The sequence below is a fragment of the Rhinatrema bivittatum genome, chromosome 5, assembly GCF_901001135.1.
Source record: "Rhinatrema bivittatum chromosome 5, aRhiBiv1.1, whole genome shotgun sequence".
In the NCBI taxonomy this organism is placed as follows: Eukaryota; Metazoa; Chordata; class Amphibia; order Gymnophiona; family Rhinatrematidae; genus Rhinatrema; species Rhinatrema bivittatum.
The window spans coordinates 257,677,991-257,703,422 of NC_042619.1; the positions used below are offsets into that span (position 1 = coordinate 257,677,991).

The 25,432-nt window shown below is 47.3% G+C and overlaps 1 protein-coding gene across 1 annotated transcript in view; it reads left to right on the forward strand.

Annotated features, from left to right (window-relative positions):
• Positions 1–25,432, forward strand: part of LOC115092424 (calcium-activated potassium channel subunit alpha-1-like) — a 315,025-nt gene that overhangs the window by 187,416 nt on the left and 102,177 nt on the right. The window contains exons 11-19 of the mRNA XM_029603258.1: positions 885–990; positions 4,779–4,861; positions 5,130–5,199; positions 6,030–6,185; positions 8,750–8,859; positions 8,939–9,007; positions 13,820–13,909; positions 14,182–14,285; positions 20,254–20,350. Coding sequence (XP_029459118.1) covers positions 885–990; positions 4,779–4,861; positions 5,130–5,199; positions 6,030–6,185; positions 8,750–8,859; positions 8,939–9,007; positions 13,820–13,909; positions 14,182–14,285; positions 20,254–20,350 — 885 coding nt within the window. The remainder of the gene's footprint in view (positions 1–884; positions 991–4,778; positions 4,862–5,129; positions 5,200–6,029; positions 6,186–8,749; positions 8,860–8,938; positions 9,008–13,819; positions 13,910–14,181; positions 14,286–20,253; positions 20,351–25,432) is intronic.

The window sequence follows — 25,432 nt, forward strand, 5'->3', positions numbered from 1 at the left end:
TTTGTTGCAATACCACAAACTCTGTTTGATCTCTAGAGATGTGCTATCCTTTGGAAACAACTGGGAAATCAACAGACATTTGTTGTTTCATTCTGTGTAATTTTCTATCTGAAATGATACAACAAATAAGGTGATTTAGGCCTGGATTTTCTATTCCCGCAAGGAATAGTGAATCCCGCAGTAACAGGGGGTGGGGTGGCGAAGCAGGGGGCAGTCCTGCGAAAGCCGGCAGCGATCCCACCACCGCGGTTTTATCGCTGCCGGCTTTCGCACCCAATAGCACCACCGTGAAAGGTGGTGCTATCGGGTGCGCTACTGGCAGCGATAACGTGGCTTACCTTATCGCCGCCAGTGAAGACACAGCGGAGTCTGCCCTGATGCCGCCCCAACTCTTCCCCTTCCAGCACCGACTCCGCCCAGTCACCAACCCCGGCAAGCTATCGCACGCAAAAAGGGACTTTTCACGTGCGATAGGCTTAGAAAATGACCCTTCTTAGCTTGCGTTAAAATGTAGAAACAAAATTTTAAAAAATATAAAAAATTGTAAATGAAATGAAAAACCAAATGTAGTGAAAATGTTTTGCATGCACACTTCTGTTCATCTTTGGCTTTAGTTTCATTTCCTCTCAACCAAAGATCCTACCTTGCTCCAGGCTTTCTTGAATTCTGTTACTGGAAGGCTGTTCTATGCATCCACTGCCCTTTTTGTGAAAAAAATATTTCCTTATATTACTGCCGAGTCTGCCTTTTTTGCAGCCTCCTGCCATGACCCCTACTTCTTTTCACTGAAAAAATGCTATATTTAATCAGAATTCAGAACATAGTAAACTTCTTTAGGTCCAGACTGATAAGGGTGACTTTGCTTCACTTTTAAATCATTCTAGGATTGATCCATCTCTGGAGTTAGAAGCGATATTCAAAATCAACTTTATGAAAACGGTATTCTTCTATGGATCGGTGCTCAACAGCCAAGATCTACTCAGGGTAAAGGTGAGACCTGCACTTTACTGTCTACAGAAACAGAGCACCAGGGGTCATGAATATACTAAACTTGTAATGACCTTTAACCTTTGCAGTGGGTTAGACAGAACATTTGATTAACTGGAACCCATGGACTTTAAGAATCTTTCAGCCGCACTGCTTTACAGGTGTTTGCACTTTGAATGTATTGTTGATGCCTCCTACTTCTTTTTTTAAAATTAAAATTAATTTAAAAAAAACATTAACTTATAACAACTGTATTACCCTCTGAGTGTCTAGGAGGTCAATATTGAAAGGTTTTGTCCGGGTAACTTTTGGAGTTACCCGAATAAAACTCGAGATTTTAATATTTTCCCCCTCTTCCTGGCTAAATTTTGTCTGGGCAATTCATTGTATCCAACAAGGCAGAGAACAATAAAATCTTTATACTTATTTTTTTTTTACCTTATTACATATTTTTTCTTATTTTTCTTTTCTTTTTTTTTTTAACATGTCTTTATATTTTATAACATCTCTTCATAATGTCTTCATAAGGACAATATTACAAAATACATTGTTCTAATTTCATCATCGTCTGATATGTTATCCTAAACCTTATAAAAGCCCCAAATGTCCATGGGTTGAAAGAACCTTGCAGAGCATGTCCAAAGTCTCAACAAGTATGAAAAAAAGACACTCAGGTCTTAGGTTTTAGCAAAACTTGTGTTAGAAAACACCAAACACTTCAATGAAAATGGACACCATAACATGCTGCTGCATCATCCTTGATGAAAAGCATCATAAATCTGCCATTTAATAAAGATCCGTTGTGATATATCACAAACTCCCTTTTCATCAGGTGTCTGTAAAGATGTCAGAACATGGCCTGGAATCTGTACCAGCGGGCTCAAACTCACCCAAAGGCTGTTGTACTATTCCATAATCATCCCCCGTGTTATGGGAGAGTGTTGCAGCATCAAAGATGCCTGTGCCAGGGGTAAACATACATTAGACACTGTAAAAAAAAAAAAGGCACAAATTCATTTTTCTCCAGACTTATATATGTAACCCCATCCCAGACAGCATAATGCATTCCGATGGGGTCATAATGATTTACTAGTCTCTTCGTAGCTGGAACAACTCTTGGCTAGCTCTAACATTTTACTCTTTCCCTCACGGTGGGGATCTTTTGTTTCTGGGGGTATAGATTTACTTTCAAGGCCCACAGTGCTAGGGGCGACCCTTTGTCCCTTAATTATTGTCCCTGGGAGAGAGGCACCTTTCCTTCACTGTGGGTGCTGTCAGGGCCAGCATGCTGGAGCAAGGGTCTATAATGCCCTAGCCCACCATGGGGAACCACAGCAATAGGCTAGGCTCTCTAGTAAGCAACACAAGGAAGAAGGAATCTTTATTGTACAGCAATAGAGCGATCCCCGAGGAGCGAGCAGCTCTCCTCAGCCACAGATAAGTCTCCGATGGTAATGCTCAGTCCAGGCACTGGTGACACAAGTGCAGAGTAGATCTCACCTGATGCTGGGAAGTGAAGGATCTGGTAGTGGTCCTCAGAGCGGGGTAGGCCATGAACCCAGTCCCAGAGACTGTAGACAGTGAAGACAGATCTGGTAGTGGTGTGCAGAACGGAGTACGCCGAGAATCTGGTCAATAGTGAGACACGGTAGAGAGACTGATGAATGAGGTATTCACAAGGCTGGTAAAGGCTGCCGAGGATATAGCTTCTGCAGTAGTACAGGTAGTGAGGCAGGCCGAATGCTGGTGCCATGGTCCTTGAAGAGCAGATAACCCAGGAGCTGTCAGGAGTGGGCAAGGCCCTCGAGGAATGAGTACCTAGGCGTCCTTCTAAGCAGAGTACCTGGAGAGAAGTAGAAGAAAGCAAGACCCCCAAGGAGCGGGTGTCTTGAGAGTCTTTTGCTGAGCGAGAAACCCTGGAGGGCGGCCTCAGAGGGAACTTTCTTTCGCCCTCCCCTCACCTTCCCCTCCCTTCCCCTACCTAACCCACACCCCCGGCCCTATCTAAACCCCCCCCCCCCCTTACCTTTGTCCCTCGATTTACGCCTGCTAGAAGCAGACGTAAATCTACGCGCGCCAGCGGACTGCTGGCGAGCCGTCATCTGACCTGGGGGCTGGTCCGGAGGCCTCGACCACGCCCCCGGGCCGGCGCCACGCCCCCGGAACGCAGTGTCATTCGGCCCCGCCCCGACACGCCCCCTTAAAAACCCCCGGGACTTACGCGCGTCCTGGGGCTCTGCGCGCGCCGGCGGCCTATGCAAAATAGGCGCGCCGGCGCACGAAGGCCCTGCTCGCGTAAATCCGGGCGAATTTACGCGAGCAGGGCATTTAAAATCCGCCCGCTAGCACTTATAAGTTCCGATTTATCCTGCTAAGTAGCGGCAAAATCCCCACTTAGCCAGATAAATTGGATTTTACCCGGATAAGAAGCACACAACTACTATTCATGTGGAGACTTTACCTGCATAGTTTACATGCATTTACCGTCAGTAAGTCGGGTTTCAAGTAGGAAAGTTGGGAGATTTTCTAACACGTGTGTAGCAATGAAATTACCAGGGTTACCAATTAGTCTCCCAGTTCGCCCAGTCTATCCACAAGACATTGAGACCCACCTGGCTCTTCAGCCTGAAGTCCTCCATTTCACCCAGATCCTCCACCCGGTTCAGTTTTTCACTGTTACGTTTACTTTCACTCCAAATATAGAGCAGGTGTAGAGATCTGTGAACAAGCTGCCAGATCTGTATGGGTAACTTGCTTATAAAATAGCAACTTATCAGGTAGATCTTAAAAAAGTACGCGCAACCGGCACAAACAAAAGTACGCCGTATTTTATAAGATACGCGTGTAGCCGCGCGTATCTTATAAAATCTGGGGTCGGCGCGCGCAAGGCTGCGCAAAATCGGCAGCCTGCGCACGCCGAGCAGTGCAGCCTGCCTCTGTTACCTCCGAGGCCGCTTCGAAATCGGAGCGGCCTTGGAGGGAACTTTCCTTCCGCGTCCCCCCACCTTCCCCTCCCTTCCCCTATCTAACCCACCCCCCCAGCCCTACCTAAATCCCCCCCCTACGCTGCCTCGGCATCCCCCGGCACAGGCCGCAGTGCCGGGGGACTCAGGACCACCCTCCCGACCCGCCCCCGAACCGTCGCCACGCCCCTGGACCCGCCCCAGACCGCCCCCTGACCCCAGACACACCCCCGGACACCCCCCGACCTGCTGACACGCCCCTGGACACGCCCCCTCCCGCCCCTGGACACGCCCCCTCCCGCCCCTTTTACGAAGCCCTGGGACTTACGTGTGTCCCGGGGCTTTGCGCGTGCCGGCGGCCTATGCAAAATAGGCGCGCCAATGCGCGCAGGGCTTTTAAAATCTACCCCTATGTGCGTAAATGTTGGCCCCGCCCTGGAATGCACCAGGTCTGCCCCTTTTTTAATACTTTTACTCACGCACCTTTACTTACGCATGAATTTAGAATTCACGTTAAAATGTATAATATGGTGTGCTCATGGTGCTCCCAGAAAATTTCCCCCTTTGTGAAGGCTGAAGTTTTTCCATCTGGTACTAAATAAATGCAACCTTTTCTTTGGTTTGGTGAGTCTGATGTTTTAGTTCCAGACTTGGGAGGGGGCCTGCTCTCACTCCCTGCTGGCGCGGTCAGGTGGGTTGGTTTGGTGACTCCAAGCTTTCTGCACCTCCCAGCCCCCTCCCTGGGTCTTAGTAGAAATGTTACTGTGAACCGTGCATGGACTTGAGGCTTTCCTCACCCAGGCCTCTCTTTTTCTGCCTTGGCAATAGGTGGCTACGGCGGAAGCCTGCCTGATTCTGACAAACAAATATTGCTCTAACCCTGATGCGGAAGATGCTTCAAATATAATGAGGTAAATAGCAGGTGCTGATGCGATGTCCTCAGTGTGCCATGAATCAGATGTATGTGAAATGAGCTGCAGAACATTTTGCATTCCATCTGAAGGCTCATGGAAGGCACTCCAAAGGGTTAAAGTGAGCGATGAACATATGTAGTGTTGGAAAGTAAGAGCACGGTGGTATTTAATTCCCAGAAGAGGGAGTTTGCTACTCAACCTGATCAAAAATGTTACAGCTGGATTTTTTTTTTTTTGGGTGTTTTTGGGGGGGGGCTTTATTTAGGGTGATATCCATCAAAACATTCTACCCGGCAGCACGAGTTATCATCCAGGTCCTGCAATCTCGTAACAAGGTAAGACAGACTGACAACAGTTATGTGTGCAATGAAGTTTTTGTGAGAACATAAATTACAAATCTGAAGTCCCTTCGATACCAGGTCAGAATTGCAATCAGTGAGAGAGAGGGCGAGAGAGAGAGGAAAAGCAAGGAAGAGGGAGGAAGAGATGGAAGGAGCCAGAGGATGAGACAAAGGAAGATGGGAGAGAACTAGAGAGAGAGAGGAGGGGGAATTGCAGATCATGCAGACTCTGCTGTATTCATTCCATAGGGTTTTGAGGTTCTCATCAAGGGATGCCCTAGTCCTTGAGCTGTATAGCTATAGAGTGTGACACATGAAAGATTTATTGGTCCTGATGGTTGTAGCTGCATTAGAATAGCTACACAAATGAGGCCGACCAAAATAAGTGGCAAGTCGCATCACTAGTCCTAAATGTAATTCATCCACTCAAAACTGCAATAGTTCCCATACCACACTCTGGGCTACCATTTCCATTCTGGCTGCCGCCAAGGATGACTGAAACTTCAGCCTTTGCAAATCTGTTAGAAATTATAACTTAAGTCTGCATTCAGATCCTCTGTTTTGCAACACAGCAATAAAAAATGGGGTGTGTATGAAAAAACTGAAATCATGGCAGGTTGTGATAGCCTTTTTATTCACTGGCCAAAGAGAGGATGCCACACGTAAGCTGTCTGCCCTGGGAACACCTCCCATCAGAAGATGAGACCTGTGTAGTCTCCAACGGTCAGGTGCTCCCACATCTTTTGTAGTTGGTTCAAGGAAAGGTACACTGTGGCGAGTTTTTAGTATAACTAAGTGGTGTCCTCTTTTCTATCATGGTCCAGAACTACCTGCAGAATATCCCCAGCTGGGATTGGACCACAGGAGACAGCATCATCTGCTTGGCTGAGCTGAAACTGGGGTTTATGGCCCAGAGCTGCGTTGTGCCTGGCTTATCCACGCTTTTGACCAGCTTGTTCATGATAAAGGAAGGTGTGAAGGTAAAATCTGCAGCTTTTTTTCTTTTTGCTGAGTAAAATGGTATGTCCAGTGTTTGGCCGAATGCTTTTAAGAACCCTAGCCGGTGTTCTCGTCCCCCGAAGTTATCATTTTGCCTTTGGCTGTTTCTAAGGACACTCAGCTAGAGATAATCCTCTTTCCCCATACGTACCAGGATCAGTCCAGACCGCTCGGTTGTGTCTCCCTTCCAGCAGATGGAGTCAGAGAAAAAAGCTGAAAGGCACCCCCTATTACACTGGTGTGTGCCACCTGCGATCCTTCAATATTTCTCTGACTCCAGAAGAGGGTGACAGAACCGGCGGTCCTGATCCTTTAAAAGAAAACAAAGCAAACTAGAAATTATAAGACCTAAGGGTGTTTGTTTCTACCAGTGGCTAAATCAAGCTGTTTAAAAAAAAAAAAGTAGTTAGTTTTCTTTCTGGAGGTGAGCAGACTCAGTCCTCCCGAGGCTGCGGCCTTCGTTGAGGTATGGCTGGGGTTAGATACCCCGTTAGCCATTTTCCCCGAGCCGCTTCTTCTGCCGGTGAGTAGGAGGATTTACTGGTGGGCAGGTCCCTCCCCCTTGTACCCTGAGATGGCATAATTCCTCGGGGGGGGGGGGGGGGGCTGCCTGTGCCGCGATTGAGGTCCCAGGGGCGTTTTTACCCTGGGTGGCTGCGTGTCAGCGTTTAAAAAAAAAAAAAAGTGTTATTTTTCTACCATGAGCACAGGTTCCCCAGGGTTCTGGAGGGGCGATTTTCGCCAATTTTTTTCGGCCTCGTGCTCGCTCCCTCTCCACTGGTATGCTGCGGGGTTTGGCGTCTTCAGCATGTGGGGAGCCAGTGGCACAGCTCTCCCGCAATGGCCTTTGTACACGGTGCCTCCCGGGAGGGGAAGGACTATTGGGGAGCAGCAGCGGGTCGTTTTCAGCATGCTCCCATGGCACAGGGAGGAATTCGGAGGAAGAAAGGTTACACGGATTCGGTTATTTCCACCCTTCTGCAGGCACAAAAAACATCTACTTCACTCACCTATGTTCAAGTCTGGAAGGTTTTCGATTCCTGGCGTCGTGGGTTGAATGCAATCCCGTGACGCTCATCAATTGTCCATATTCTGGTGTTCTTACAGTAGGGTCTGAAGAAAGGCTTGGCGGGCAGTTCTCTCAGGGTTCAAGTAGCGGCACTGGGATGTTTGCGGGGAAAGATTGACGGGACATCCTTGGCGGCTCATCCGGATGTAACACGTTTCCTGAGAGGTGCTAAACATTTGAACCTTCCGGCTTGTCCAGTGTGTCCTTCTTGGAGTTTGAATCTGGTTCTCCATAGCTTGTGCGGTCTTCTGTTTGAGCCTTTGAAACAGGCCACCTTGAAAGACTTGACACTTAAGGCGATTTTCCTGGTGGCTATCAATTAGGCACGGCGCATCTCTGAGCTTCAAGCGTTGTCCTGTAGGGAGCCTTTTCTCAGGATTTCGGATTCAGGGGTGTCCCTTAGGACGGTGCCCTCCTTTCTATCGATGATCATGTCGAAGTTTCATTTGCCTGCCTTCACGGATTTGGATCGGAATTCGCCTCAGGCTCGCAACTTGCATATATTAGATGTGCAGATTCTGCTTCGCTTTCAGGAGGTCACTAATGCTTTTCGTTTGTCTGATCTGTTTGTCTTATGGAGTGGTCCTAAGAAAGGACATAAGACAACTAAAGCCTGATGGTTGAAGGAAGCCATAATTTCGACATATATATGTCTTTGTCACGCAGTACCGGATGGTTTGAAAGCGTATTCAATCCGTTCTCAGACGGCGACTTGGGCGGAGAGTCAGTTTGTTTCGCCGCAGGAAATTTGCAGAGTGGCTACTTGGAAATCTTTACACACTTTTGCTAAGCATTACCGTTTGGACGTCCGTGCTCCGGATGGTGACTGTTTTGGCAGCAGTGTTCTTCTAGCGGGACTCTCCAGGTCCCACCCCATTTAGGGCAGCTTGGGTACATCCCAGCGGTCTGGACTGATCCTGGTACGTACAGGGAAAGGAAAATTGGTTCTTACCTGCAAATCTTCATTCCTGTAGTACCAAGGATCAGTCCAGATGCCCGCCCATGGTATCTGGAGAGTCCATTCGGTATTGTTTTCATTCTACAGAATATTCTCAAGTGGACAGCATTCACTTTGCATATGGAAGTACTCCCTCCATGTACATAAGTTCAAGAAGTTATGCAGTTTTTTCATTAGGTGGTTTGATATAGCCATTGGTTCTTATGTTGAGGTTATGATATGTTTCATTCTGCTATGGTATGGATTATACTGAAGGATCGCAGGTGGCATACCAGTGTAAGAGGGAGTGCCTTTCAGCTTTTATCTCTGACTCCATCTGCTGGAAGGGAGACACAACCCAGCGGTCTGGACTGATCCTTGGTACTACAGGAACGAAAATTAGCAGGTAAGAACCAATTTTCCTTTCCCGCTTCCCCCTTCCTCAGAATCACAAGATTGAGTAATACCCAGGAGACTACAGTTATAACAGTTGCTCTGTCCTCTGCTTGGCCTGTTTTATAGCATGTGCTGTATTTCAGGCCATCAAATACAAGTGGCAGAGGCAGTTCTTGGAAGGTGTTAACCACACGATAGTGACTCAGTACCTGTCCGATGATTTTATAGGAATGTCGTATCCAGAGATTTGTCAGTAAGTAATGCCTACTTACATACCTTTAATTTCTCTGTTGGAAAATGCCTGGCCGCTAATCTACCTTCCTCTTCCCTAGGATCTGCTTTAGAAAACTGAACCTTATTTTAATTGCGGTTGAATTTAGATCAGACAATGAGGAAAACAGGTAATCATTTATTAAATTAGTTACTGCCATTTTTGAGTTTTACGCAGTGTTGTATGCAGTAGTAATGTACATTCATTTTAAATGAATGGCACATCTGAACTGAAAATGGCCTTACACGAAAACCCCCCCAAATGTTTGTTTCATTAATAAAAAAAAACAAAAAAAAACCCAGGGCCTTCTCCAAGCCCTTCAAATGCCTTCTTTCCAAGACAGCTATGGGGTGTGATCCTACCGGGCTAAGCCGAGACGAACCCAGCTGGGGCCTCCTCGGGTCCCTCTAACCCCTTCTTGCCCCTCAAAGAAAACTGCAAGGCTCAGACTTATCCAGTGGACTGAGCCGGGCCCAACCAAGCTGTCCTCAGGCCCCTCCCGCCTCCCTTAGAAATGTTTTCCAGAACAGGAGACCTGGGCCCCCACATTCTTCTTCCGTGGGGGTTGCTGATGAAGAAAATGGCCGGAGCGATGCCCATTCATGCCTGAGCCTAACTGAGTCCTTGAAAAATGGTGCCGCCAGTGTACAGCTATTGAACATCATGGCACTGGCTGGCCCTGAGAGCAATAGCAAAGTGTCATCACTTTGGCACAGTTCTTAGAGCCCCCGGTGCCATTTTTCAAAGTCTCTTGCTAGGAGCAGGAGCAAACGGACAGAGCCATAGCTAGCCTACGGCCAGTGTGGCCTCGTCCATGGGTGCCATCCACTAGGGGCTCTGTCACACAAAACCTATCGGCCTCCAGCCTCCTCCTCCCTCCCCCCACCCTGGCAGTAAATAGCAATGCCCACGGAACCTCGAAAACAATCGATCTCCTCAACCCTCCTCCCGCCGGGGCAGTGAAGAACAGCACGGCCCACGTTCCTGACCCCCTCCAACTCCCCACCCCAGCAATGAAAAGTAGCGCTACCCGTTAAGGCATCAAAAATCATTGGTCTCCTTCTCCATCCCTCTTCGTCCCGCCCTGTTAGCGTAGAGCAGCATGGCCCCAGGGCCGCAAAAAAAGCCTTGGTCTTTTCCTGCTCCCTTTCCCTGCCCGGCAGTGAAAAGCAAAATGGCCGGCAGGGCCTCAAGGAGCGGCAATGGGCAGCAGCAGCAGCAGCGTGGCCCGCATGATGCCAAGAAGCCCTGGCCATGCTTCAGCGTACCTGGAGGCTAGATGAGAGCGAGATAGTCAATGAGACTGTTTGTATATGACTGAGGATGTGTGACAGAGAGGTATGAGTGTCTGTGTGTCCGACTGAACATCTGAGAACTATGAGCATATCTGATTGAGCACGTGAGAGAGAGAGAGAGCCTAAAATGGTAACTTTTAAACAGGCGCGAGGGGCACAGATGAGCACTCATTTGCTGGCTCATCTGTTATACAGATGAGCACTCATGGGCGCATCTGTTTTACAACATATGTGCGTATATGTGCACGTGATATAAAATAGACTGAGCCACATGCAAATGTGTGTGCAATTTTAAGTAGGCAGGCACCAATGCGCCCAAATATCACTTCTACTATGTAAGTGGGGGGATTTTAAAAGCTACGTGTGCCAATGCAATTGGCCATTTTCCCAGTTCGTTCCCAATTTACCCAAGGACTTCCTAACCCTCCCTAGTTAAGTAACCTCCCTTCTCCCCTGACCCTTAAAACCCTGCTGATCTTTGTATTTTTTTGTTTGTTTATTTTATGATTTACACGCCATCCATAGCAGAAGTAAAGTTACGCAACAGGGGATCCCATTGCGCGCCTGTGCACGTAAGTATTTATGCGCTGGTTTCAATGTGAAATCCAGGGATGCCTATGCCCCACCCCCTTCTTTGGAAACATATTTTTGTGTGCACAATGGGAGATACGCGCATATCTGGGCAGCTTTTAAAATCCGTTCGGCACGCATTGGCCCAACATATTCGCATTTCTCCCAGTTTTGGCCTGCATCAGGCTTTTAAAATTCACTTATAAGTATGTGTGTGTGTGTGTGTATGATTGAGTATGTGAGAGAGAGCCTATCAGCATGTGTGTGTATAATTGAGCATGTTGAGGTATGAGCGTGTGTGTGTGTGTGTGTGACTGAGCATATGAAAGAGACTGAATAAGCGTATGTATCTTTGGATATAGTTGAGCATGAGACAGCACTCAAGTATGTATGTATGTGCATATGATTGAGTATGCTTGAGAGAGAGTACATGAGTGTGTGTGAATGACTGAGCCTGTGACAGAGTATGAGCCTGTATATACATGATTTATCATGTGAGAGAGACTGAACAAGTACGTGTGTGTGTGTGACTGAGTGTGAGAGAGAGAGATAGCGAACATGCATGTGTGTGTGTGTATATGCTTGAGCAAGTATGAGGGAAAGCATGGAGAAAGTTTGTATGCAACAACCCCTTCCTCTCTCCCTGCTAATCCATGAGAGTCTCAGGTCATCTGGAAATCAAACTTTTCCAGGTATGGACAGCAGGGGATTTTTTTTTTTTTATCCTTATTAGTTTTAATTATTAGGTGATATTTGATGTATCACCTGTATTGAAATATTTTATTGACTTTTAGAAATCGATAGAGATATAAGTTTTTAATTACTGGATGTTCTATTCATCAGCTGTTTTGTAATATTTATAATTTTTATTAGTATGCTTTTACTATTATGATTTATGTTTCTTTATTTTATTGTTTGATGTTTTATGAGGAATGATAGTATTTTCTGTTTTCCATATTTGTACTTCTTACAGTCTGGCTTGTTATGGTTTACAGTTCAGTTTTTCTCTGCAGGTTTCTATTTACACTTTATAGTCTCTCTATTAGGAATTTGGTGAGGGTCTGTATTCAGCATGTGTGAATAAGATGAGGTGGTCTGCTAGCTTGTAGTTTCTATGTGGGGATCTATAACAGCCTGGTTTGTTCTGTTTTCCTAATATGAGGTGTTTTGGTGTTTAGGACCTGGTGTAATATTTGTAAAGCTGCCTTTTCATAGGTAGAATTGAATGCTGGCAGTTAGTGTTGTTTTGGTATGGGAGGTTCAGTATATTGTAATTGTTATTCAGTTTACTCATGGCTTTCTGAGGGCCAAGCCTACACTTAATATGCGTTACCATAGGCTTAATACCAATCATATTGGTTCCAAGTGCCTTTTTTCTTTTAATTGTTTTGCAGAGTTTTCTAGTTAGCGCCTCAGCAATGCAAGAAAACATAATAAGCATGATTTTGTAAGTGATATTTTTACCTCAGAATGTCCTTTTTCATGTAAAATCTGAATAATCTTTAATTATGTGTGGGAGGAGAGTGACACCTAGTGGTTGGATTGGGGGCCCGTGATTACCGAGTTCTGAAGGGAGCCCTGCTGCATGACCCCCCAGCCCAGGATGGACACTGCAATGACTGGGGGGAAAAAAAGGTCCCCAGGAGTTGCGAATGAAGGTGGTGCCAGGATCTTTGTACTGGTTCTTATCGAGTTGGAAACCCAAAGGAGCTGGAGGAAATTGCTGTGTGAAAATAAAACTCAAAGCCCCCTCCATTTAATAGTCTCCCAGCTCATCGTGTTGTATGTTGTGCTCATGATGAGGGTGCACTTTATCACCTGGCCATAGGTGCCACATGGCCTGGCTATGGCTCTGCTTACAGGCATTGCTCTTGCCCCTTTCTACCCCAGCAGCTTTCACAGAAGGGGTAGGTGAGGGCAGGGGAAATCCCCAGTCCTGGAACATTTTTTCTGGGGGAGGCAGTAAGGGCCCAGGATGGCCCCAGCTGGGCGTGGTTCAGCCCAGCCGGGTAGGCCCGAGCCCTCTGGTTATTGTTGAGGGGCAGAGGAGCCTGCAGAGGTTCTGATGGGGTTTGGCTCAGGCCAATGGGGTAGGCCCGAGCCCTGTGGTTATTGTTGAGGGGTGGAGGAGCCTGCAGAGGTTCTGATGGGGTTTGCCTCAGGCCAGTGGGGTAGGCCCGAGCCCTGTGGTTATTGTTGAGGGGTGGAGGAGCCTGCAGAGGTTCTGATGGGGTTTGCCTCAGGCCAGTGGGGTAGGCTTGGGCTACAAAGCTGTCTTGGGGGGCAGGAGAGGTTCTGGAGGGGCTTGGGAGATCCCATTTTGCTTCTATTTTTGGTTCAGGCTTTTTTTTTTTTAATGTTTATTTCAGTTCTTGAAACAAACCAAACCAAAGTAAACATTAAGCAAACTATAAAAGAAATAAAAAAAACCCAACAACCCTGAAACAAAAATTGAAACAAAATGAATTTCTTTAGCCTACACATCCTTAGTATGCTGTCCCTTTGATTGACTTTGTAAAGATACAGCCAGTTCCTTCTGGGCTACATATAATGACACCAACCACAGAAAGCAATTAAACAGGGAACAGTGTAGCCACTGAAATTAAAGTGTACCTGATCAGATGCTTACAGACTGAATATTGTATCCCAGAGACGTTACAGCCTACCTGACATGGCATTTTAATATGACTCTACCATGAGTTGCAAAAAAAACATCATCAAAGTAGTCAAATCAAACTTTCTGATCTACCTCACCTTTTCCTAATGAAAATACCAGCAGAGTGCAGCATCCAGGCATAATACTGAGGACCGCAATGGTGATATATATGAATAGCTCCTGAGAAGGCAGCTGGAAGAGGGTCAGAAGAAGAACGGAAACCTTTGTAGGCTTACCTGCTTGCAACAGAGGGCACTGAAAACTTTACTGATCCCCCAAACAAGTGCTGTGTAAATTGTGTCAGTTGGGGAACAGGCATGCTTCAGAGCTGAAACTCATAGAAGAATTAATTCTTCCATGAATAGTGGCTATGCAAACAAGGGTAAAATGTGTGCTCTTTTGATTTCACATTCCATTTTAGTAGCATATTGGTCAACCCATCGGCACAGATTATCCTGCAGGAAAACACCCTGGGGTTCTTTATAGCCAAATCTGCAGCAGAAGTCAAAAGGTAATTCAATTTTCTGGAAAGTTATGTATTGCGCTGGTCAAAGGACAGCATAACGCAGGGAGGAGAAGGTTGCACGCACCGCTCTGCCAGTGCACCCTAATCTTGCCCTCCCCTTCAGCAGTGCCAGCACATTTCATGCCAGCCCTGAAACCCCCCCCCCCCCCCATTATCCCCCATACGCCTCTCAACCTCTTCTGTGTTATTGTTCTTCTATGACTTTCTGAAGTGACAGGGTGTGATATTGCTCTAACCCGCTTTACTTTGTTCTCCAGAGCCCGTTACTATTGTAAGACCTGCCATATTAGCACAGACAGTCGCAGTAAGCCCATCACAATCTGTCGCTGCAAAGACCCCTTGAGGTCCCCCTCCAGGCAAGGTAGGGTTCATTACCATTTACAGTCTGACCTGAGCTGCCGGTTTCTCACATATTGCGAATAAAAGCAACCGGTCAGCTTCACAAGAGCACAAGCAGCTAACCTCCGCGATCTTCTGTCGACAGCTAATTGCTTGTTAATATTTTAGACAAATGACGGAACCCAATTCAACCTGAAGAATTTGTGACTTGACTGTGACAGCGCAGCTCTGCTGTCAGGTTTACTATCTGTCTTTCTGTTGTCACTGTCTCCTCCAACATTTGCTCTGACTGGTGTTCAGAGGGAGTAAAAAAAAAAAAAAAAACTCCCTGGGGCTCAGTCCGTGTGCTTATTATACAGCAGGAGCTCCTGAGGACTCAGTGCCTACGCTTATCATACAGCAAAAACTGCTGAGGACTCAGACATTGCGTTTATTAAACAGCAGGAACTCCAGGGGGGGCCCATTCCCTGCACTTCTACAGCAGGAACTCCCAGGACTTGAATCGCTGCTGGCCCTCCCATTTTCTTCAGCCTACATGATCTAAGTTGTATAAATTGCTGCAAAAAAAGATATCGGGACCATCTCAAAGATGTTTGCCTCGTGTGGTGATTTACTCCTGGGCAATGATTTTCATACGGTAGTTACTGCAGCTATAAATGTAGTATAAATGTTTACTGCAGGTTAATTTTTCTCATGCAATAATGCAAAGGTAAGCCAGAACCGGCTTTAACTTGTGGGTGCCCATAGGCAAGGCCCCCCCCCCCCTCACCTTGGGAAAGGAAATTCAGTGTAGGGCCTGCCAGCCCTGGTGTGTCAGAGGCCCTGCAGTGACCCCTCCCTCTCAGGTTTCCATGGTAAAAGGAAGCCTGTGCAGGAGGAGGGGTGGGACTTGTGCTGAATTTCCTTTCCCGAAATTGTTGCTGCTATTGGGCTGATGCCAGCAGGATGGCAGCGTGGCTGCTGGAATAGATCAGCAGCATGGCAGTAGTGACGTTGCTCCGGTGCCTATGAAAGTTTGGCATCAGAGGTGGTTGTCTTCCTTGTCTACGCCTACATCTGGGCTTGAGGGGTGCATTGACTCACTCACAGAATTTTCTTGAGTAAAACAGAGAAAAGCATGTGTGCATATATTGGACACAAGGTAAGAGACACAAAAAGTGGTTGAATTTAGCCCAAGTTTGAAACTTGTGAGTAGTAGTGCCAGGGTTGAAGCCTTGATGATTGCCGTGCTACTGCTCATCAGTTTCACACTTGGACTCATTCAGCTTTTAGTGTTTGAGTAAAATTAACTTTTGAACACTAGATGTCAGTCACACACCATAAAAGCAGGTAAACCTGGCGAGGGAATGAGTGAGTCAGCAAGAGAGACCATACAATAGAAAGATGCACAGACAGAAACACATAGTCTCCTATCTTATAAGTTGATACAGTACAGTGCGCGCCAATGGATGGCCCTATTAGGTATTACCGTGCGATACAGAAAGTAGCGCCTACCCAATGGTAGGCGCTAGTTTCTGCCGGCACTGGAAAGTGCGATATTATCATGGCGATATTAAGTCGGAGGTCCCAAAGGGTAAAAAAAAAAGAAAAAAAAATTTTTAAATGGGCCGGTGGCTGTCAGGTCGAAAACCGGACGCTCAATTTTGCCGGCGTCTGGTTTCCGAGTCCGTGGCTGTCAGCGGGCTCGAGAACCGACGCTGGCAAAATTGAGCGCCGGCTGTCAAATCCGCTGACAGCCGCCGCTCCGGGCTAAAAGGAGGCGCTAGGGACACGCTAGTGTCCCTAGCGCCTCCTTTTGCCTGATTCTACCGCTCCACCTAATTTAAATACTGAATCGCGCGCACAGGCGAGCGGGCGTTCGTCCGCTCTCCCGCGGACTTTACTGAATCGGCCTGTTACAGAGATGGAGGCACACATGCACAGACTGCTGAACTTTTTCACACAGATGGACATGTAGTCAAGCAGGTGTATACACACACACACACCTTTTTCATATACCATAGTCAAAAACAATCACACATACGGGCCGATAGGGTAAAGTCTGCGGGAGAGCGGGCGAACGCCCACTCTCCCGGCGCGCGCACACGCCACTCTCCTGTGCGCGCAATTCAGTATTCAAATTAGGCCCGGCAGTGAAAAGAGGTAAAAAGAGGCACTAGGGACACTAGTACGCCTCTAGCGCCTCTTTTTAGACAGGAGCGGCGGCTGTCAGCGGGTTTGACAGCCGATGCTCAATTTTGCCGGCGTCGGTTCTTAAGCCCGCTGATAGCCAGGGGTTTGGAAACCGGATGCCGGCAAAATTGAGCATCCGGTTTTCAAGCCGCGGGCCGACTTCAGATTTTTTTTTTTGTAACTTTTTGTAACTTTCGGGGCCTCCGACTTAATATCGCCATGATATTAAGTCGGAGGGCGCACAGAAAAGCAGTTTTTACTAGGGATGTGAATCGTTTTCCATATCGTCTTAACGATAGAAATCGTGTGGCAGGGCAAGAAAATCGTCTTAGGCACGATTTTTTAGTTAAAAAATCGTTAAAAATCGTTTTTTCCGATTAGTGCGCACTAACTCGAGTTAGTGCGCACTAACGGGAGTTAGTGCGCACTAACTGAAAATGATACAATTTGACACTTTTCAGGTCAGTTAAGGTCAGTTTAGGAATGAATATGTATTCCTATTGGCTGCCCTCTTATTTATTCATGTTACCAAGTTTCCTACTGACAGTATATGGGGGATGGGAAATGGAAACAGTTGGTAGCTTGACAAAACAAGTAATGTGATCAGTCAATGTGACTAGAACTTGTGCCCTAACCCTGATACCAGGGGTATTGTGATCTTCCTGCACACAGTGCCCTATCCCTATTAATACCAGGAGTGTTGTGATCTTCCTGCACACAGTGCCCTATCCCTAATACCAGGGGTGTTGTGATCTTCCTGCACACAGTGCCCTATTCCTGATACTGGGGGTGTTGTGATCTTCCTGCACACAGTGCCCTATTCCTGATACCGGGGGTGTTGTGATCTTCTTGCACACATCCCGGTATCAGGGATAGGGCACTGCATGCAGGAAGATCACAACACTCCTGGTATTAATAGGGATAGGGCACTGCATGCAGGAAGATCACAACACCCCTGGTATCAGGGATAGGGCACTGTGTGCAGGAAGATCACAATACCCCGGAGGAGTGAGGGTCAGGCAGCTCCCCCCTGTCTGTGAAGCCAGCCTCTCACTAGTAATGCAGGGAGGGAGCTGTCTCAGACTTCACCATCCTCCCCCCCCCCCCCTCACCCACACACCATTCACTAGCTGGGACATGGGGGAAGTCAGGAGTGAGGGTCAGGCAGCTCCCCCCTGTCTGTGAAGCCAGCCTCTCACTAGTAATGCAGGGAGGGAGCTGTCTCAGACTTCACCATCCTCCCCCCCCCCCCTCACCCACACACCATTCACTAGCTGGGACATGGGGGAAGTCAGGAGTGAGGGTCAGGCAGCTCCCCCCTGTCTGTGAAGCCAGCCTCTCACTAGTAATGCAGGGAGGGAGCTGTCTCAGACTTCACCATCCTCCCCCCCCCCCTCACCCACACACCATTCACTAGCTGGGACATGGGGGAAGTCAGGAGTGAGGGTCAGGCAGCTCCCCCCCTGTCTGTGAAGCCAGCCTCTCACTAGTAATGCAGGGAGGGAGCTGTCTCAGACTTCACCATCCTCCCCCCCCCCCTCACCCACACACCATTCACTAGCTGGGACATGGGGGAAGTCAGGAGTGAGGGTCAGGCAGCTCCCCCCTGTCTGTGAAGCCAGCCTCTCACTAGTAATGCAGGGAGGGAGCTGTCTCAGACTTCACCATCCTCCCCCCCCCCCCCCTCACCCACACACCATTCACTAGCTGGGACATGGGGGAAGTCAGGAGTGAGGGTCAGGCAGCTCCCCCCCTGTCTGTGAAGCCAGCCTCTCACTAGTAATGCAGGGAGGGAGCTGTCTCAGACTTCACCATCCTCCACCCCCCCCCTCACCCACACACCATTCACTAGCTGGGACATGGGGGAAGTCAGGAGTGAGGGTCAGGCAGCTCCCCCCTGTCTGTGAAGCCAGCCTCTCACTAGTAATGCAGGGAGGGAGCTGTCTCAGACTGGTATCAGGGTTAGGGCACTGTGTGCAGGAAGATCACAACACTCCTGGTATTAATAGGGATAGGGCACTGTAAGAGATGACTGTAGTAGATTGAATAAAGATCTGATGTTTCTGCTCTCCTCACACCAAACAAAAACAACACACAAGCAGAGAAGCCCTTCTTACAAAGCTGAGCTAGTGAGTTAAGTAGGAGGAAAAGTAAACATACTGGTGCCAGTGTGGCTACTTAAAAAATACACTTACCAACAATCAATTACATATATTTGAACTGTGTACAGTTCCAGCCAGGACCACCTTTCTAAAATGCACAGTGATTGGCAAATTCAACATGCACTAGCATTTCAGGTGCCTGCTAACAAAAATAATAAACAAACAAGTTCTAGTCAGGTGAGTGCTGATCATTACATTACTTTTTTTGTCTAGCTTCCAACTGTTTCCATTTCACATCCCCCCAACCATATTGGTAACATCAATAGATAAGAGCACAGCCAGCCAATAGGAATACATACATACATATTCATTCCTAAGTGACCTTTACTGACCTGGGAAGTGTGAACACTTTGTTTCATTTTCTGTTGGTGTTCGTTAGTTTCCAGTTCCATTTCCCATCCCCCCAACCATCACCTCAGTGGTAACCTTGGTAACATCAATAGATAAGAGGGCAGCCAGCCAATAGGAACACATATTCATTCCTAACTGACCTTCAGTGACCTGGAAAGTGTTTATTTGTATCATTTTCAGTTAGTGCGCACTAAATCGAGTTAGTGCGCACTAACGGGGAGTTAGTGCGCACTAACTCGAGTTAGTGCGCACTAACACGATTTAACGATTTTTAACGATAAATCGTTAGAATTTCTATTGTATCGTGTTCTATAACGATTTAAGACGATATAAACATTATCGGACGATAATTTTAATCGTTGAAAAACGATTCACATCCCTAGTTTTTACTGCTTTTCTGTGCATTTTCCCGGTGCCCGGAGAAATTAGCGCCTACCTTTGGGTAGGCGCTAATTTCTGAAAGTAAAATGTGCGGCTTGGCTACACATCTTCTTTTCTGAATCGCGCAGGAATACCTAATAGGGCCATCAACATGCATTTGCATGTTGCGGGCGCTATTAGGTTCGGGGGGATTGGACGCGCGTTTTCGACCCCTTACTGAATAAGGGGTAACGTTAGCGCGTCGAAAACGCGTGTCCAATTGCGGGTTAACAGTGCGCTCCACCAGAGCGCACTGTACTGTATCGGCCTGAATGTCTCTTATCTCACACAGACACAGAATCTCTTTTCTCTCGCTCAGACTCCTACTGCTTTTAAACAAATAGGCAGACTTTTGACCTGAGGAAGGGAGTAATGGCTCCAGAAAGTTAGTTAATGTTAATCGAATTGAAAGATATTACCTTATTTATTTGTTTATTACCCTTATTTTCAAGCATTCAGGTGAACTTACAAGACAACCGCACTTCTTTAGGCAGACAAGACTGACAGACGCTCACAAATGCACGTACTCTCTCCTCTCTAATGCACACTCCCGTCCTGTCTTTTTTTTTTTATATAGTTATTCTGTTGGGATTTCTGAGCATCTTGCTTTAAAATTTTATATTATTTAGAAGGTTTAAAAAGCTGGCAGTAAGAACATGGGAAGTAATTCAGGGGAAGCTGAATTTTTATAGTAAGGACATAGAAAAAAAAACTCTAGTAAGACTGATCTTCACAGTGAATGAAGTTCAGGAGTTCCATTTTGGTCAGAACCAGAATTTGAACCGATTATTGGGCAAATCAGCAGGCACGGCACTTTTTGCATGAGTTGGGAGTTGGTTGTTACTGGCATCTATCACCTTTCTTTCTGTTCTCGTTTTATTTCAGTGTCTGCAGAGCTCTTTCCACACAAGTCCATAACTTCTGCTTCGTCAATACGGCTGGTAAAATCTCGGTCATTTGGTGTCCTTAGCACTTACATCAGGTAAAAGTAACAAAAGTTTTACAGACCTGCTTATCTCTGAGTAGTTCTGGCCTGGCTACTGGTACTCTGGGCATAAGCTGGGAGTATTTCCCATTATGTCGTAGGGTTGAAGCCAATGTTCTATGTAAACCGACCTGATTCGATACTTGTATTGAGAATGTCGGTATATAAAAATCCGAAATAAATAAATAAATAAATAAATAAATAAATGAGTTAAGTCTGTAATACTTAAAGACCCAGGTTCCAATCTGCCACTTCATCAATCATGTGTTGTGTATTTTGCCTACTGTCCAGTATTAGATCTGGCCAGTAGATGGCAGCCATGTATACTGTTGTAAATGAGCAGCACTGTTATCTCTTTGTATCTGCACAGGAAGTGCTTTTCTCTTTTGCTCTATGTGAGCAACATGTGGAAGCCTTGAACAGTGTTCATCTTACCTCTGCCTCTCCTCAGTCCCTCACAGCCTCTGTACAATAATGATGTATTGAACTTTAGATTTGTGGCTTATAAGCAAATACATTGAAACTAGCTGACACCCATGGAAACTCCCCAGAGGCCTCTTTAAAATGCCCTCCCCTCTATCCTCAGAACAGCCTGCCCTCCTGTTCCAAGCCCCAGTACAGCCCACTCTCCCCGCCCCCACACCAGCAGGAGCAGCACAGCCTTCTTTCTCCCCCAAGCCCCTGCCTCAGCAGCAGCACAGCCATCCATGGAAATTCTTTGGAGGCTCCTATTTATGGCTCTCTCCCCTTCAGCCCCAGCACAGCCTGCCCAACTGCCTGCAATCCCAGCACAGCTTCCTCTCCCCTCCTCCCCTAGCAGACCCCACACAGCTTGCATTCCCCCGAGCCCCAGAACAGTCAGTCTTCTCCCTGAGGCTGAACCCTTCCCACCAGCCTTAGCACAGCCTGCCTCCACCAGCCTGCCTCAGTCACACTAAGCCTCCAGAGATCAGACTTGTTTGCAAACTGGTAGATCATACATGTGGCACTCCAAGCGAAGTACAAAAGACTGAATAACCCCTCTCTGGCTGCTGGACTACTATCTGCATCTTAATTTTGTTCACTTGTTAGCGATTTACAATTTCTAAGGAAGTAGGCATGTTCAAACTAATCTAAAGTACTTTTAATCTATTGGTTTATCTTATATTTGTCTGTCAATGATCCTCCAGAGACTGCAATTAATCTTCTTATAATTACCTGGTTAAACACCATATTGATACTTGTTTTGAACTAATTCCTTTATTGTATCAAATAAATACATCTGTTGAAAATTTATAAGTGATGTTTTGGCAAATGCATTCCAATCCTCTGCTGCTGAAAAGAGGGTGGAGGCAATGGAAGCTAGGGCTGTAGAAGCTGAAGCCTAGATGGCTCACAGTATCCTCTGGAATCATTTGCTAGGACTGCTGTGAGAAGTATGCAGATGAGCCTTCTGGTCCTCTGTTACTAGAAAGAGTGCAGGGGTTGTGGAAATTGAAGCCTAGAGTGCTCAGGAGGTTCTTCGCTTGGAGAAGTATGCAGATGAGCCTTCAGGTTCTCTGCTGCTGGATAGAGAGCAGGGGCTTTGGAAGCTGAAACCTATGGGGTAGATTTTTTAAAAAAAGCTCGATCGCGTACTTTTGTTTGCGCAGCAGGCGCAAACAAAAGTACGCTGGATTTTATAAGATACGCGCATAGCCGCGCATATCCTCTAAAATCCTGGATCGGCGCGCGCAAGGCTGCCGATTTTGGCCAGCCTGCGCGGGCCGAGCCGCGCAGCCTGCCTCCGTTCCCTCCGAGGCCGCTCCGAAATCGGAGCGGCCTCGGAGGGAACTTTCTTTCGCCCTCCCCTCTCCTTCCCCTCCCTTGCCCTACCTAACCCACCCCCCCGGCCCTATCTAAAACCCCCCTTTACCTTTGTCCCTAGATTTACGCCTGCGAGAAGCAGACGTAAATCTACTCGCGCCAGCGGACTGCTGGCGCGCCGTCTTCCGATCCGGGGGCTGGTCCGGAGGCCTGGACCATGCCCCCGGGCCGGCGCCACGCCCCCAGTCCCGCCCCCGAAACGCTGCGTCCCGCCCCCGAAACGCCGCGTCATCCAGTCCCGCCCCTGACACGCCCCCAACACGCCCCCTTCAAAAAACCCAGGGACCTATGCGCGTCCCGGGGCTCTGCGCGCGCCGGCGGCCTATGCAAAATAGGCCGCCGGCGCGCAAGGCCCTGCTCGCATAAATCCGGGCGGATTTACGTGAGCAGGGCTTTTAAAATCCGCCCGTATGGCTGAAGGTGTCCTTTGCTGGGGCTGCTGGAAGAAGTATCCAGATGAGCCTTCCAGTACTCTGTTGCTGACAGCCGGGCACCACTTCCACCTAAGTATGACAGTACAGTATAACATTCTAGAGATGTGAATCGTGTGATCGATCGTCTTAACGATCGATTTCGGCTGGGGGGGGGGAGGGAATCTTATCGTCGCGGTTTTGTTTTTTAAAATATCGTGTAAATCGTAAATCGGGGGAGGGCGGGAAAACCGGCACACTAAAACATCCCTAAAACCCACCCCGACACTTTAAAATAAATCCCCCACCCTCCCGAACCCCCCCAAAATGCCTTAAATTACCTGGGGTCCAGAGGGAGGGTCCCGGTGTGATCTTTTACTCTCGGACCTCCGGTGCGTTGTAGAAATGGCGCCGGCGCTACCTTTGCCCTGTCATATGACAGCAGGGCAAAGGTAGCGCCGGCGCCATTTTGTTTTTTTGTCCCCCGACGTCAGGAGCGTAGGAGATCACTCCCGGACCCCGCTGGACCCCCAGGGACTTTTGGCCAGCTTGGGGGGCCTCCTGACCCCCACAAGACTTGCCAAAAGTCCAGCGGGGGTCCGGGAACGACCTCCTAAACTCGAATCGTTTTGCCGTACAGCAAAATGGCGCCGACCGTACTCGGCGCCATTTTGCTGTACGGCAAAACGATTCGAGTTTAGGAGGTCGTTCCCGGACCCCCGCTGGACTTTTGGCAAGTCTTGTGGGGGTCAGGAGGCCCCCCCAAGCTGGCCAAAGGTCCCTGGGGGTCCAGCGGGGGTCCGGGAGCGATCTCCTGGACGCCTGACGTCGGGAGCTAGGAATCAAAATGGCGCCGGCGCTACCTTTGCCCTGTCACATGATAAGGGCAAAGGGCCACCGGCGCCATTTCTCTTCACAGCAGCCGTGGGCAGAGAGCGGGACATCGCGCCGGGATCATCGCGCCGGGACCCCAGGTCATTTAAAACATTTTGGGGGGCTTCGGGAGGGTGGGGGTTTGTTTTAAAGGTTCGGGGTGGGTGTTAGGGTTTTTTTGGTATGCCGGTTTTCCCACCCCCTATTTAACGATACAATACAAATGCCCCTGACGATAAATCGTGGGCATTTGTATTGTATCGTGCACTCTAACGATTTTGGACGATTTTAAAATTATCTGACGATAATTTGAATCGTTCAAAAACGATTCACATCCCTATAACATTCTGCTCCAGTTCCTTTATCAAGTGTGCTCTACGTGAGTCATTTCTTCACCTCCCTGTGCTGAGACCTAAAATGTAAGCCCTTTGAAGACTGAATCCACCTACCATATCACTAGAATAAAATCTGCATTACCCCCTAACAATGCTAGCACTAGATTTATAATTATAATGGTGCCCATTTATCTGGGATGTTAATGCTTTTAAGGTGCCTAAATAAGAATTATTCAAAGGCAGTGAGATTTGAAGGCTCCACAGGTCACAACTGAAGACGAGACCTGCATGCAAGCTATTAAACTCATGGGCAGAATTAACTGTGGATAAAACTGGTCTGATAAAAGGTATTGGAGCATTCTGAGGCTCCAGCTTTCTCCAGGTCCAATGCTGCTAGTGTAACCTTGTTCCCCCATCTCTTGACAGTCAATTTTCCTTCTTTCAGGACTTTTGCTCTTCTTCTGGTCACTTCTCTCCCCTCCTCTCTGCTCTCCTTCCTCCTTTTTTCCAACTTATTCTTTTACTGCATTGAAATGTCACCCATCTTCCTCATCCCCCCCCCCCCCCCCCCAGCACAACCAATTAAAGGTCTGCAGTAAATATTAGAACAACCACCGCAGTGCATGGTAAACACTAAGAGTGTGCTGATTTGTTAATATACTGTAACTAAAAATGTAATTAGATTTATTACTCTCTTTGATTCTCATATTTAAAGAAAAAAGTGCACACTTCCTACTGAAATATTTTTTAAAAAATGCACATTGAAAAGAAAGCTGTGCCAGTGGGAAAAGCAAAGTGACGCTTCATACACAAGGATGGGGTCTCGGGGATTATAAGCATTTTATTTATTTTGCCTTTTGCTTAACAAAAGGAAGTGGGTTTTAAACATTTTTATTTCTTTGCTGTCTAATGGTACAATTAGTTATTTCTAACCAAAGCATTGTGTGGATGTTCAGTGAGAGGAGATGCAGCAACACAAAATAGGTCCCAATTCTCATGTCTTCACTTACTCCAACACAAATCTCGATCTTCTTTTGCCCTAATGTTTTTAGCCTCTTGTTTCAAGAGCCTAAATCATTTAGCCCTAGGCCAGTGGAAGCACTAGGCTAGAGGTTCCCAAATCTGTCCTGGAGGATCCCCAGCCTGTCAGGTTGTCAGAATATCCACAATGAATATGCACGAGTTAAAATTTGCATGCTGTGCATGCAAATTTATCTAATTCATATTCATTTTGGATATCCTGACAACCTGACCGGCTGGGGGTCCTCCAGGACAGGTTTGGGAACCATTGCACTAAGCAGACTACAGTGATTTGAATGAGTCAGTGAGAAAGTCTGAAAGTGAGAGAGGGTGAGTCAGTGAGCATATGAGTGAGAAATTATATGTGAGTGTGGGTCAGTGAGCATGTATGTGAGAGTTGAAGAGTATGTGAGTCAGCATGGGTGTTAGAATGTGAATGAGTCAGTGAGTGTATGAGAGAATGACATGGTGTTTATCAGTCAGCCTGTGAGAATATGTGAAAGAATGTGTGAGAATGGATATATGTGTGTTAAGAGTTTGTAAATATATAAGACAGAGATGAGAAAGTTTGTGGGCCACCCTCTCCCAAGAAATCC